The sequence below is a fragment of the Pseudorasbora parva genome, chromosome 12 (genome assembly GCF_024679245.1).
Source record: "Pseudorasbora parva isolate DD20220531a chromosome 12, ASM2467924v1, whole genome shotgun sequence".
NCBI classification, from domain to species: Eukaryota; Metazoa; Chordata; class Actinopteri; order Cypriniformes; family Gobionidae; genus Pseudorasbora; species Pseudorasbora parva.
The window spans coordinates 16250305-16266133 of NC_090183.1; the positions used below are offsets into that span (position 1 = coordinate 16250305).

Genomic DNA, 15829 nt, shown 5'->3' on the forward strand with positions numbered 1-15829 from the left:
TAATTTTTTCCTTCACATAAAATAAAATACTTTCATCCCTACAACACATGATACTGTACTGTATTAAAATATCTTCAAATAAAAAAAATATTTTTAATTGTAATGATATTTCACAATATTACCATAGTTTCTGCAGGTTTTTTGAAAGTATATTTAAAACATTGACCTTTTTTAAAACCCATTACAGAAAATTTAAGGAATAAATTGAAGGGAACATTATGTCAATATGTTCTCTAAATGTAATAAAATGTCTATGCACAAAATGAGTTGTATTAGCAACATTTCAAAGTTTTAAAATACAATTTCTAACAGATCTCCATTACTTTTTAATCCATTATACAATATATATATATATGTATCTGCTCCTCTGCTCCTTAACACTAGAATATGAAAATAACTTTTACAGATCCTTCTGACCACACTACAAAAAAGTGATGTTTTTTTTCCCCCAGTAGTTTTGTCTGGTTTTCCAGAGCAAATATCTAAAAGATTCTTACATCTAGATTTACTTAAGAGGCAAAGTGACATAAGATAAGAATATGCTTAAAACAAGAAATATCTGCCAATGGGTTCAGAAAATTCAACTTAATTCAAATGAAAAAGTAATTTCCATAACCATATACAGATTTTAGTTTTAAGCATAAACTCACTTAATTGTGTTCAATTTCTCAGAAAACTATTCTTTCAAACCAAAACAAAAAATCAACCCCAAACTCTTGAATACCATACTATATATATTTTTATATTATACTATATATATATATATATATATATATATATATATATATATATATATATATATATATATATAGTATAAAGATCTATAAATAACACTTAATAGTCCACACAGTCATACATTAATGTATCTTAGGTGTTTGTGATAATCAACGAGCGCTGAAATATTTAAAGACATTCTGTCAAGTCAAACTGTGTTCTTTAAATGTGTAGCCAAACCACTAAAGAATATGTCCCTGGAATTTGAGTGTGAGCTGTTGTCATATATCATATATCCAGGTCTGTTTTTTTTTTTTTGTCTCCCATTGTGTGCCTACACTTACCCTGAGTTCCCACAAGCACCAGGGGCACCTCTGCTGTGTTGCGGTAGTTGGCCATGCGACTGTAATAGTGGTAGACCGTCTGAAAGCTGATCTCATCTTCCAGACTGAACACAAATATCACCGCATCCACCCACAATGCAAACTGAGAAAGAATGAATGAGAGAGTGGGAAGAATTTAGAAAGAGAGAAAAATATTCTTCAAAGAAAAAAAAAAAAAAAAAAATTCTTCAAAAAATAGACTGCACTTTCATCATAGAATCGTAGGCTGTCTCAAGAGCTTTTAACCACACTGATGACTCTGTGATATGATTAAACAGTCATACCTTAAAATAAAGGGGGTGATTATTAAATATCAACAATGCCATTATGCAAAATAAAGAAAAACGAAAGTTAGAAATATTGCCTTTACAATAATAAACTTAAATAAGTTACAATTATTAACAGGAAATATATAAACAGTAAATATAACTAAAACTGACACAAAAATAAATGAAACCTAAAAAGCAATATTAAAACTAACAACATGACAAAAGCACATAACGAAATGACTAAAACTTAAACTAAAATTAACATGAAAACTAAAAATATAAAAATACATTTCAAAATATTAATACAACTATAATAAAAACTAAAATAAGACATAAAATAAAGCCTTTTTTAATGAGCACAAAATTACTACAATATGCAGTAAAAAAGAAATACATTAATTAAATCAATAAAACTTTAATAATCTTCTCGTAACAATACATAATTTATGGCTTTAATTTACTTTTTGAGAGACTTAAGAAGCCATGACAACATTTCCCGTAAGTCAATGCATGAAGCATCCAATGCTCTCAGGATTTACATGATTAAAAGTCTACTAGAATGATTCTGGCAGCCCTAGAAAATGACTGACTCCCTAGGCAGTGCACTTACTCAACTAGGAAGTCGATTGAGACGCACCATAAAAATTCATATTTCACAGACCATGAGAACACTGCCATTTGAGACTTCCTGTTGGCATTTTATGACTAACAGAAAATCAGTTGGCCTAAATAAACGCTATCAACCTCATGTAAACTTTTGCATCATGGTTTCCACTTAGCGGCTCTGTAAAACAAAACTAATATATTGTTTTAGCTACGCCATCCAGAGTTCAGACTTGGGCACAAAATTGTGAATAAGAACCTCCTCTGTAAGGGAAACCATTTTGTATTTGAGCTGTACTTCCTACCTGAGCCTCCGGAGGTCCCCCTTCGTCCCTGATAAGGAGGAGGTAACTTTGTCCATCCACAACGATCTCCTTTTTAAAACGCCCTCCTGTCCAACAAAAGCAGCCAATCAATTTAAAGAGCCTGATGCTAATGCTAATACATTCACTACTTCTAAAATGAGATGATTGGTGGACTGTTGATTGACATAGAAACAGAGAAGGGTATGTGTATCATCTTGTTATTTTCTAATTAATTTATCAGGTAAATAATGTGTTCTACAAATCAGAGTACTAAAAAATGAGTAATGTAGCAATTTGTTTAAGCAAAATTTGTATTTGGTGCAAGATTGTTTTAGGGCTGCATGGCTCCACAACTGCTTTTTTTCAATGTCCCTCCATTATAATTCCGTTCTTCTTGTGAAAATGTTAACAGCAAAGAATTTCAAGTTTTGGTATTGCTGTATAAGATTGAACTTGTATACATTCATACAAAATCTCCTTTTTTTTTATTCCCAAAGAGCTGATTCTTAGTGAATCAAAATCACACAGCATAGAACATACAGTTATGCTGTACTTCACGCTCGTAGTGAACTTACTGACTGGTTGTTCATATGACAAATGGCTGTTTCTCAATTCTAAGAGTGCAAAAACGGACTAGCATTCATGCGGAGACCGGTCTTCCCGTGAAAGAATGAACTCTGAAGGACACGAGGACACAGAATGCATCTTCGTGAGAATTGAGATGTGCTGTGATCTTGTTGCTCAACTGACCGTTCAGGACATAATAGGCAGTAGGACAGCAACATAACATCACATACGTCATCACATATCATTTGATATATTTTTGTTCTACATGAGTATGTAAATGAGTGTATATTTAATGTTATGCTTTGTCAAACTGAAGAATCCAGTTAATGTGGCAATTAAAAAATACAGCAGTCTTTCTCCAAGTATTTATAACCTTTTAAAAATTATGCGAACAAAAATAAGGCAAACGTCTACTTTCACGAGTTGTCACGGATTTGCGAGCTATCACTGAGAATCTCTTGAGTGAGAACAATAGAAGTTTAACGCTCCTCCATATCAAGAACACAGCCGGTTACATTCCTGCCTTCTCTGTACTTGCAATCTTGAGTATCGGAACTGAATTTTGATGGTTGATGACGTATGAGAACACAAGAATGCACATATTGGGAAATGGCTAATGTGTTGTTCTAGACACATTTATGAATTTCGACAATAGTATTTCATAAAAATAAATAATTGAATGGAATGTGTTACCACTTTTTTTGTTTTGTTTAGTACTGATATTTATTATATAGTTAAAGTATAGTTGTATGCGATTTCACTTTTTTAGCTTTAGTTAGTGTGTAATGTTGCTGCTTGAGCATAAACAGTATCTGCAAAGATACAGTGCTGAAAGTTCAATGCAAACAGAGATATTGTGTTTAAAGTTAGGCAGTTTATTGCCTACAAAAACGGACAGTTTGGACTACAACGGGCTTCTTCCCGGGTTGGGGACATCATAAACCCTTGCTAGTCACTGCAGACGTGACTTCTGCCCGTAATGGTAAGGGACATGGCGTTTCTGGACAACCTGTGCTTGGCACTTCAGACAACATGTAACTACATTTGGCCATCTAACCGATCTAAGACCATTGCGTTTTTTGGAGGGATGGGCTTCATAGAAGCAGGAAGCAAACGAGCAGTAAGTATTAAGACATGTTATACTGCACCCATTACTGGATTGCATTTATGCCACCTCTAAAAAGACTGAAATGTTATTGTAAAACCCCCTTGTGTAATATTGCTACAGTTCAGGAACTGGAATCATTCTTTATTTACAATTCTACCCCTCAGTAAGTATATTGATTCAATACCAGAATTGCCCACAACATTTGAGGTCTGGAAGTTCGGTCTGGACTTGATCAGTTGTGGAGCAACTATGCTCGAACCAGAGCTGTTTCGGACAAATCAAATTGTCATGGCGGGCTTTATACGATGATGGACAGAGCCATTCACGTCACCAAAGAACACTTGGGTTGAATTCGTTCAGCTTCACTATTTCTCTCAAAAATGATGATCGAGTTGGTAAGTACACAGTGTATCCTTAAATTCTTTTTACAACACCGGCAAAGATCATTTATACCACTGGCCATTATATGATCAGTGGCTTGCATTCATTTTCTACTTCTTCCAGTGTGCGAGCGGTTGAGTTCTGTTGACAACTATGTGTCGCTCGTCACTTACTCCGTTGCTCTGATTGGTTGTTGGTCTATCCAATAGAGTGCAGATACATTCGGTTGAAATGCCCCATAATCACAGCCCAATGGAGCAGTATCAGACCCATATTCTGACTAGAATCCGAGTATGATGACGTCAGGCTAGCATTCAGACATCCATTTAATTCAAATAAAGCTATTTTAAATAAATCTAACAATTCTTTTTTTATTAATATTTTCCTCTCAACAACTGTACCCTCAGAAATATAACTGGTTCATTAATTATATATATTTACAATTTTTGTTAATAATTAAGTTTGCAAAATCAGCTTTGTGGTCATTTCAGCAGAATATAACACTGCATCTTAAATGAGGAGCCTGTGAATATTGTGTTGGACAATGGAAACAGACAATTCAAAAAAGACTGAGAACCACCGGTCTATACCTTATTAACATGAGTATTTCTCACAGTACATTATGCAGCCTGGGGAGAAAAAAAACTTTGTTCCTGAAATGCATAGATATTCAGCCCACATGGTTCAGCAAGCTTTTTTTCCTTTTCTTTTTTTTTTTGCATTTGGAACTCCCTTTTCTAAATATGTATTATTCATGCATCTACATATTAAAATGCATTTTATCTATGCTATGCGAGTTCTCTGTTTCTGAACTCAAATAATGCTTGAGAAAAGTATTTGAACCCAAGGAGTAATTAAGCGTCAACTAAAACAATTTGCTTTTTCAAACATTCAGTCTGACAATACAGGAGTGGTGCAGGTCAAAACGTCTCGAGTAATCTTATGACCTGAGTCCCATCTGAGGTGAGATAGCGGCGGTCAGAGATCAGAGGACAGAGTTTGACAAAGACTTCTCTCGGTCCTTCTCTCAGGCGAAGAAGGGAGGGTGACTGTTGGTTGGTTTGCTGAAGCGTAAGAGGATCAGAGGGGATTCCAGGAGATGTTAGAGGGTCTTAACCTTATCGGAGCTCTACATGGCTAATCAGCTTGTGCAACGAAGGCCTGAGAGAGCCTTACTCTCACTTTCATAGCCTGAAAGGACATTCCATGGTCATCTACAGATATGGCCACTCTGACAAATTTTCACCCTTCACCTCTGACCTCCCCCATGGTAAACCAGCAAAGGCGATCAATCATACACAGAGAGATTTGAGATTCTTTCTCAAGTAAAATAATTAAGTTACTTAGTTAAATTGTGTTTTTTTAGATGATAGTCGACTCCTGGGTTGTGTCTTTCTGTAACGTGTTACAGAAATGTTATATTTTTATTGTTTTAAGCCAGTGGTTCTCAAACTTTTTTGGTCACACCCTCCTTTAAACCTTTTTTAAACTTTACCTCCTGAAAAAATCTGGCACACTTTGAGAAACACTGTTCTAAGATAAGGATTATTTAGTTCAGGGGGTTTCACAATGGGCTACTGTGGAGATAGTGGAACATTTCAGGAAAAAAAATAAGTCTAAATATTAACTTTTTTATCATTATTTAATATCGCAATATTGTAAAAGTAATATACAAATACATTGTATTAATTATTTTTTTAAAAATATTAATATTTGAGCTTACTAGTGCTGTCAAATCGATTAATCACAACCAAAATAAAAGTTTGTGTTTACATAATGTATGTACTGTGTATAATTATTATATATAAAAATATAAATACAGACTCAATCACATATATATTTAAGAAATAATTGCATGTATATATAATAATAATAATAATAATATATTTTATTTGTAAAGCCCATTTCATAGTTAAAAACAATCCCAAAGTGCTAAATATATATATATATATATATATATATATATATATATATATATATATATATATATATATATATATATATATATATATATATAATACAGTATATAAATAAATATGTTCTAAATATTTTTCTTAAATATATACATGTATGTGTGTGTATGTATATACACTGTGTGTGTGTGTGTGTGTGTGTGTGTGTGTGTGTGTGTGTGTGTGTGTGTGTGTGTGTGTGTGTATATATATATATATACACACACACACACACACATAAATACATACATACAGTACATACATAATAATTATACACAGTACACATATATTATGTAAACAAACTTTTCTTTTGGATGCGATTAATTGTGATTAATCGATTTGACAGCACTAGTTAGTTCATATATAATTATTAATGTTTTTATATAGTACTTTATTTTGACAGTAGTAGAATTAACCCATTTATTTTGACTTCAATATATCAATGCAAATGACTTATTTTGAAACAATATCTTGTCTATAATAATTCACACTATTTTTCCTTACAGAGTATAAGTGAATTGTTTTTTTTAGTAGTTGTCCTTGTCAATGGGATCATATTTGGGAATCCTTGATTTAAAAAAAAAAAATTTGAAAACCTCTTTGACAGTGAAAACTGTAAAATATAGTTGAAATTATTATTAAATATCAGTTCTGAATATCAGTAATCATACACAGCTGCAAAAAAATCATTATCTCAAAAAAAATATATAACATTTATTACACTAAAGAGAATATATATTCAAATGACAGTTACAGCTGTGTGAAGTGTTTAAAGGACAACTCTGGTGAGAAATGAACCTAGCTGGGATGCGTTTTCATGAAAATCGAATGTAAAGAGTTTTATCTTTAAAAACAGATTAGCTTATAACGCTTGTCTATGGGTCACAGGGTAGACACAGGGTGGTAAAATTAAATCGCTAGTTAATGCCACTAACAAGGCTCAAAATAGCCTCACACTAACACGGTAGCATAATGAGGGTCCCTACATGCAAACCGAAGCATTGAGAACTTTGTAAGAGTACAAACAGTTTAATAAGTAGATACTTTATAAACATAGTGCCTTACGGACAGGCACCATTTTGGAAAACAGTCTCGACGAATCGATCCACGAGCGCTGTTCTAAGTGAGCTGGTCGATAGGAATTAAGTTTGTGAAATGTAATAACATGGACGTTTTTATTTTTATTTATTTATTTTCTCTGTTGTGTTCAGTGTTTTCTTCAGGAAACAACGGACCATATGAGATTCCAAGTCACAGTTCATCACTTAGAACAGCGCTCGTGGATCGATTCGTCGAGACTGTTTTCCAAGATGGTGCCTGTCCGTAAGGCACTATGTTTATAAAGTATCTTCTTATTAAACTGTTTGTACACTTACAAAGTTCTCAATGCTTCGGTTTGCATGTAGGGACCCTCATTATGCTACAGTGTTAGTGTGGGGCTATTTTTAGCCTTGTTAGTGGCATTAACTAGCGATTTAATTTCACTACTCTGTGCCCCATAGACTAGTGTTATAAACTAATCTGTTTTTAAAGATAAAACTCTTTACATTCGATTTCCATGAAAACGCAACCCAGAGAACGATCTACTCTGTAACCATCTGTTAATTACCCCTAGGTTCATTTCTCACCGGAGTTGTCCTTTAAACTGCTTCTCTGCTGAACCAAACGTGGGCAATAATATGAAAGCCAAAGTTCATGTGCTTTACAAAAGTTGCCAGGTTGAAAAAGTAAAGTAGGTGAGACTATTCGGGTATTGCGGAAGGCTGGAGAGGATGGCAAGCTTTTCCGTAATGACACAATTTGACTGTTTGTGCTATAAAGGAAGAGGAAGAGAACCAGTGTCAGGACAGCTAATACTCAGCATATAGTCTGGACCCATTTATTTATAAATGTGTTGATAATATAGACTGAAAGAGAAGTGCACAGTGAGTGAAAGATACACACCCATCAGTTAATTACACTGGGTTGTTTCTCCTGTAGTTGAGTAAAAAAAAGTGCTTGAGATGTCTCTGACTGCACTGGAGCTTGTCTAGACCAAACTTGTGTGAAAAGAACCAATTCTGATAGAACGCACCGTGCAACAACAATTTGACATCCGTCTTGATGGACAGTGACCTGTAACACTCAGTTCATTGGTGGTTCATTAAGGAAATGAATGAAATGGAAGATGGCAAAACTACAGTGGCATCAAGAGAGGAGTGGAGTGGAACCTCCTGTTCTGTGGCTTGATCTGCTTAAAGCTTTGTGATGAGTAAAGAGAGGCCATGTGGAATTGATACTTCTCCAACTTAAAGACTTAAACTATGATGCACATTGTTTGTGAGCCAAAAAAATGCATCTAAATGGAAGAATATACAAGCCACAGAGGGGAGAGTCCACCTGTTCAACTCTCTTGTACTACGAAAGACGTTCCCCAAGATGAAAATACCAGTGACATTGAAAAAGAGAGCAAATAGTTACCTGCGTCCACGTCAGCTAGTTAAAGAAGAGGCCAAGGAAAGAGAGAATAAACAAAACTCAAATCAAAAAGCAGCCAAGCTAAACATGCAGTCACAGTTAAGAAATAAACACAGCAGGACAAAGAGAGAATAAGAGTGCGGGAGAAAGAATAAGAGTGAGAGAAAGAGAGAGAGAGAGAGAGAGAGAGAGAGAGAGAGAGAGAGAGAGAGAGAGTGAGAGAGAGAGAGAGAGAGAGAGAGAGAGAGAGAGAGAGAGGCTACGCTCACACTATTCATGTTCACATGAACGCTAAATATGTTTCCCCATGCCGCTCTTTCGATTTCCAGAATATCTGCATTAGTTTCTATGGCAATGACGTTGTGTTGGTAGGCATACACCAAAAACAACAACATGGAGGAATTTGCAATACAGATGTTGCCTTATTTACAACGTGAAATTATGTAGCCACCGTGCTGGACTACTACGTTATGATGAGGCAACGGCAAAAAGCGTAGTAAGTAGACCTGTCGCGATGGTCGATATATCAATTAATCGCATGATTTAAAAAAAAATGAGCTCGATCATTTTTCCGGCCGCGATAATTGCCATTTGCATGCTTTGTTTTCCTCGTCTCTCTCGTTGACTGCGTGCGCCTCGTCCGTTTGGGGAGGTGTTTATACTCGACGCGCAGACCGGGTGCGGCGTGGTGAGACGTCATTCTCGGCCAGCAGATTCGTCTGGAACTCATGGCTCTTCGGTTGCGGAGCCACGCGCATAGTTACGAAATTTGACGCACACAACGGCAAGCGAAATGGGGTCTCACGCACTCCGCGGCGACGTCATTTTTGCCGCGCGCACCCTCGCGCTCGAGCGGACGCGTTGTGTATAAACGAGACTTAAAGCTACACTGAAGTTTGATAAACGCAAGTTAATTCTTCAGTTCAATCTTTGTGTGCTAAAAATGCACATACCTTCCTGTAGTAGAGATAGCAATACACATTCTCCATTTTTTGCCAAATAAATGAAAAGCATGTCATCAATGTCTTCTCTCTCTTGCTGTATCAAAATATCACTTTCCTCAGAGATGGTCAAGTTCAGTTTGTGCATGATTAGGCTATGATATAATAAAAAAAATGTAATACTGTATCCTAAATTGTGGATAATTAATATATCATATGCCAAAGTATTTCTGGATTAAAAGGATAAAAAACAACAAGAACCATACAGAACGGAAAACCGTGACCCTAAAACCGTGATACGAACCGAACCGTGGGTTTTGTGAACTGTGCCGCCCCTAAAATGCTGCTAAAACACAATCATCCGTTGCAGTTTTCATCCATTTAATTTATTGTTTTTGGCACTTATTTAAATGCATTTTTTTAAACAGACTGAGAGTCCATGCTTTAATTGTTTTTTTGTTGTTTTGTTCATTTATTGTGGATATTTAAAATGTTTTTCATTTTTTGTGTTAAATAGTCTTTAGAAATTAAAGTTTATTGATCTTTGAAAAGGTGTACCTGCATTTTTATGCCATTATCATTATTTTTGATGAAAATGGTCTCAGAACGACAATATTATCGTTTATTGCAATAATTTCTTGGCCCATTTATCGTCCAGCAAAATTAGTTAAGGTGACAGGCCTAGTAGTAGGTTTATATGAGCAGCTTTATCCAGCTCTTGTTATATTGTCATTTTCCTCTCGTCTGGCACTTTACAACATAACCTTGTTTCTGCAGCAACTTTCAGCATGTTTCCTATAGTGTCTGACGTTTATGTCTTTGTCGTGAGACAATGGAATATCCGAACAAAACCACATAAAACCACACAAAATCCGATCAGAGCAGTCAGACTGAAACGGATTTCCAGAAATTTCAAACCATATATGTGACCCTGAACCATAAAACCAGTCATAAGGGTCAGTTTTTTGGAAATTGAGCCTAATACATAATCTGAAAGCTTGTCTGGCCTTAAAAGTTGTCTAAATAAAGCCCTTAGCAACGCATAGTACTACTAATAATAATTTTGTGATATATTACTTTTTAAATTACAAAAATATTTTCATGCAACATGATCTTTACTTAAAGGTGCACTATGCACCTTTCCGTCCACTAGAGGGCGCCTTTTCAAAACAAATGCATAGTTTGATGACGGCAAGTTTGTGCAACATCTTGGGACATGTGGTCTTCACCTCACAGCGGGTGGAAAATAGGACTCATAAATCATGTTGATGGGTGCGGTTATTAAAGGGTAACTAAACCCTAGAACAACTTTTTTTAGTTAATGATCTGCAAGAATGGAGCTTTATTATTATTGTTCATTGAGTCGAGTAAATGTTTTGACAGTTGGGTTTAAAGTGTTTAAATTCTATAATATATGGTATAAAAACGTCTTAGTGCTGCCCTCTTAAGGTTGAACGGTGGCTACTGCAGTTGAATTTTCCTATTGGACGTTATGGTGCTTCGTTACGTAGGTTTGTACTTCCAACGGCTCACTATCCACGCCCCTGGCACGAGCTCACCACGCCCTGAGAAATGTTTTCCGTGATCACATGATGAGAACGGCTTCAGTCCAGTATGAGCGCTCATGTTAAATGAAGTAGAAACATTATGAATGAAACTTTCTCTTCACTTGCTTTCAACATCCTAATTAAGAAAATACAGATATATAATGCAGTTGTAAGTACATGTTAAGCTTTTCTTCTGATAGTTTTGCCACCTGTCATGTCTACAGATAATTTTCATACCTCAGACGCTTTCAGACAAACCCTGACACGCAAATGGTTGCCGTGGTAACGAACAACAAATCCGTAACGTGCTAGACTGCGGGCGTATTTAGTCTAACTTTTATTTAATGCATGAGGAATATTTAATATGAGGAAATCTGTTGTAATAGGCTATTAGGTTTGAACTTATTGGTCCTGTGATTTTTTTTAGTGGCATTCAGTATAAGGATATGGCTGTTCAGTGTTCATAGATTAGTTAGTGATCTCATTCTCTCTTGCGCTGCTGCTTCGCTAGCATGAATGAATGAATGAATAAAAGCATCGTATGCATCGGGAGTTAAAGCAGTTTGAGCCAACAAACTCTGTGTCTACAGACATTTCACCCTCCTCCACTTCAGGTGAAGGTGGTGGAGAAAAGTCCTCTAGTTTAGATGACTGCTCTGTTGCAAAACTACTGTCCTCACTCCAGTCACTATCAATCTTTTCGAGTCTGACAACTGTCAAACAAGTTGTCACTACGGGTCTCAGGTGCACGCCCCCCGCTCAGCGCCGCCCTCGTCTCGTCCCCTCTCTCTCCGCTGGGCTCTGCCCACTTTTGCAGCATTTTTCAAATATTGCCAGAGGGCGGAGTTAGGCTGTGAACAGGGGTTTAGTTACCCTTTAACATACTGTAGTATGAAGCAGAGCAGGACCGAATGTTGTGGAGCTGAGCACGGCCGCTGGAGCGATTGTTACACAGACACACGCCTTGCGAAGACCAGGACTTTTATCATGACAGGACGGCATGAGACACAGTCGCCGGGCGTGCGCACTACTTCCGCTTTTCCGGTCATGAGTAAAAGGTAATACAGCTCTGTTTATCATATTAGATCAATTTTAGTGCGTTTAAAATTATGTTATGACGTTACTCTCTGTGTTTGCTCAGTGGCTGCTGTGACACTTGTTCACACAGCTAAGAGAAAAGTGCTTCTGCCAAATAGAACCGCAAACTGAGGGTAACGCATATATGACGCAATTGACGTCTCCCTCAAACCAAGGCGACTCGCTCAAACGCTATGCTGAAATGTCCCGGGTCATTGGTTAAAATAGCAATTTTCTCACAATTTACAAATAGTTGGAAACATTTGGGATATTGCAAGTACTCAACTGAACAAAATATATATATAACACTGGCCTGGTGTCTTTTGGATATTTTACTGCAAAAATACAACATAGTGCACCTTTAATAACCTAATGATTTTTGGTCGCATTTCATGTGATTTTTGGTGGTTCACACTTTCTAAATCTGATCGCATTTCAATCGGATATGCAGAAAAATCGAATATGATCTGACAGTGTGAACGTAGCCTAAGTTCCAGGATGATGCATCTTTACTGATATCATAACAAAAAAATAATAATTCTTGAATAAAAACATTAGTAGCTTGGCAAAATGTTTTGTTATTATTTCCTAGAGGAAAAAATTTTGTTAAAATATTAACATTAGAAAAAAAAAACTTGTGTGCGCCAAGTCATGTGGTGCAACCGACATGAAGCATGCAGGGCGAAAAAACTAAAACAAAACAGTGAATGATAAAACTAAGACTGGGTGACAAGGTCAAGAAGTCCTTATATTACATAAGTTGACCTTTTTATGAAGTTTGAAAATGTCAAATTGACTGACTCCACTAAAAAACTTGTGATTATGTGTGAAAATGTGATATTTATGAATAGATCATTTAAGATATTTGTAAAAGAATATATTATATTTATATACTTTCATTATTGTGAAAACATTGGTATACAAAATGTGTACACTGACACATTTAAGGTGTACGGAAAATATTACTTTTTACTTGATGGGTACACCACATGACATTTTTAATTAATTGAATTTATATGCCACGAGTTTCTAAGAACTTGGGACATGCGTTTTAAGCTACATTTTTGTTGAACCAGTTTATCTAGATTTTATTGCTTGCAGGGTAAAGACCACTTGGAAAAGAGTAAATTTGATATTTTGATTTCATTGATAAAAGTGGGGGTTTTCTTGGGTTCATGCCAGAGGGACTGGTCTGCACAATTGCACCAAACTGCTGATCCCAGCGGAGCTGCATTTCTAAATCAAACACGATTGTGGCGGCATAAGCACAAACTGACTTATTTACCCATATGGGGTGCTGGGTTCTGAAATGGTAAAGGCTGGGTCTGTCTCAAGACCACAAAGCCTGTAGGGATTTTTCTTTCTTCTTGCATAAACATACTCACACAGTCACACAACTGGCCTTGAGATAATATCTCTTAATGAGCTCTGAGAATGTGTCTATTCATGTAGTATGTGTGATAGAAGGGAGGGACCGAGTAAAACCCATGCGGCCGCCTGCTTTCTTTGCAGAGTGCTCTGTAAAAATCTGCTCCAGCTCTACTTAGTGGTTTTGAGGTTGGGGTTACTCTACCAAAGCTAGGGAACACTATTTTTAAACCCAGAATAGTGAAACTTCAAAAAAAGAAGAGTAGGAAAACAGGGGCATGGTAGTTTTACTGGAATGTAAATTTGGACATTCAAATCACAGCTTTCTGTTGCGGAAATATGACATAACGTCACTGCAAATCTGAGTTTATTGGCACTTCTAACATCAGATGACGTGCTGGCCTCAAAAGTGAAAGATTTAACCGTGTCGCTTAAGCTTAGCGAGGCACACACTTCAACCGTCTCTGATGTCGCGCTAAGTTTCCTTTGGCACTCTGTGCTATAATCCACTGCGGCAAACAGGCAATTGACATTTCTGAGGGCTTTTTTTCTTGCAGGGCGATTTCCTGGTTGACCGCTGGTATGCAGTGGCTTGAGTTTTATACGGTTAAGTGCAAAGGAGTGGACGAGACGTGATTAGTGCCCGCCGGTCCGCTAAACTAGCTCTCCAGTGACCTCATGCTCTCTACAAGACCCTCAGGCATTCAGAGTACCCAATTGTAAGCCCAATTGTACTAAACGCTGCTTAAACTAATTTCAATCATTAAAGAAAAGACCTGATTTTTAAATGAATACCTAAAGATTACAAACCCTGCTCCATGAGGCAGCCATTTGAAAAGGCCAGTTTAACATGACTACATAATAACAGTCATAAAGGACATGAAATATTGACATGAAGAGCTTTTGAAAGTAGATCCTCGCTCGGGGAAGAGAGCATATTGTGGTGGTCTGGCGGCGTGCCTTGAATGTTCTCAATTATACATGGGGAGTATGGCAGAGTCCTCCGGCACAACTGTACCGTACTAACACACTAACAGCAGGTGTGCGGAGAGACAGAGAGAGAGAGAATAAGAGAAGGAGAAAGCTGAGAGTAGAAATAAGAAGTGTGTCTAGCCTATGCTTCGGCAGTACTGAAAAATGAGGAATATTAATGGTACAACTTTAAGAACAGAAAGGTATGTGCACCATTGTACACAGACTTTCAAAAACAACCAAGGGAGTAATACTGTTAATAATATAGCTTATGCAAAAGATGAATACATTTTAAAATATTAAGAGTAAAAAAAAAAGAGAGCACCATTTGATAGAACAACACCAACCTTCAGGGCTTTCTTCCTGCACATACGTCCCCGTCAGATACCGGTGCACCAGTGCAGACTTCCCACTGGCCAAGTTACCCACAATGCCCTGCAAATACACAAACACACAGTATTCAGTCACCCTAGGATTTCGCTATTTTTTTTGTGTGTGTGATTTTTCCGATCAAATTGACTGATTTTGTGGTGGTAATTTCCAGAAATGTGTGAACATTTTTGCAATGTTTTTTCTTTTTTTCTTTTTTAATTAGGATACCACATTTACCATATTATGTATTATGTTAGTTGCACAATACTCATACATGACAATACAATAAACAAAATGCACAAATCTTGTTTATTTTGGTATCTTGCTAAAAAAAGGCTAGTCCAGTGATGTACTATGTAGCTTTAATAACATTATCACTTAGGGTGGGGATAATGACTGGGAAAAGTAAATCACAGCAATAAGCAATTGCCTAATATTAGTAAAAAGTTCTCAAATTAAGTAAACAGTCAGTAATAAAATAAGAACAAATGACAGGAGGACAAATAAATACAACATAAAAATAAAGATACAAACAGTGCTTTAGGTTTAAGTAGGCTACTGTTGAGTTTTTGAGCTCAGCACTGGACTGCTGAGTCCAGTTGTTGTTGTTGTTTGATGGCTATATTAGGTTACAGCTTTCACTGTAAAGACCTACAGTAATGCACGGACCCAATACGTTCACACGTCCCAAACTTGTTCACTCAAGACGTAACCGCCAAGACGGACATTTAGGTTATGCCTAAATGTCCGTCTTGGCAGTTATGTGTTGAGTGAATAAGTGTGTGAATTTGATTTTGATTGTTCAAGTGCAAT

General features: G+C 36.4%; 1 protein-coding gene across 4 annotated transcripts in view; it reads right to left on the reverse strand.

Annotated features, from left to right (window-relative positions):
• Positions 1-15829, reverse strand: part of agap1 (ArfGAP with GTPase domain, ankyrin repeat and PH domain 1) — a 257610-nt gene that overhangs the window by 105142 nt on the left and 136639 nt on the right. For 2 of the 4 annotated variants that reach the window (XM_067459346.1, XM_067459344.1), the window contains exons 3-6: positions 14992-15079; positions 8743-8757; positions 2275-2360; positions 1059-1200 (exon numbers count right to left, since the gene is read on the reverse strand). In XM_067459346.1, the coding sequence (XP_067315447.1) occupies positions 1059-1200; positions 2275-2360; positions 8743-8757; positions 14992-15079 (331 nt within the window). The remainder of the gene's footprint in view (positions 1-1058; positions 1201-2274; positions 2361-8742; positions 8758-14991; positions 15080-15829) is intronic. The other 2 variants (XM_067459347.1, XM_067459345.1) reach the window with 1 other exon arrangement.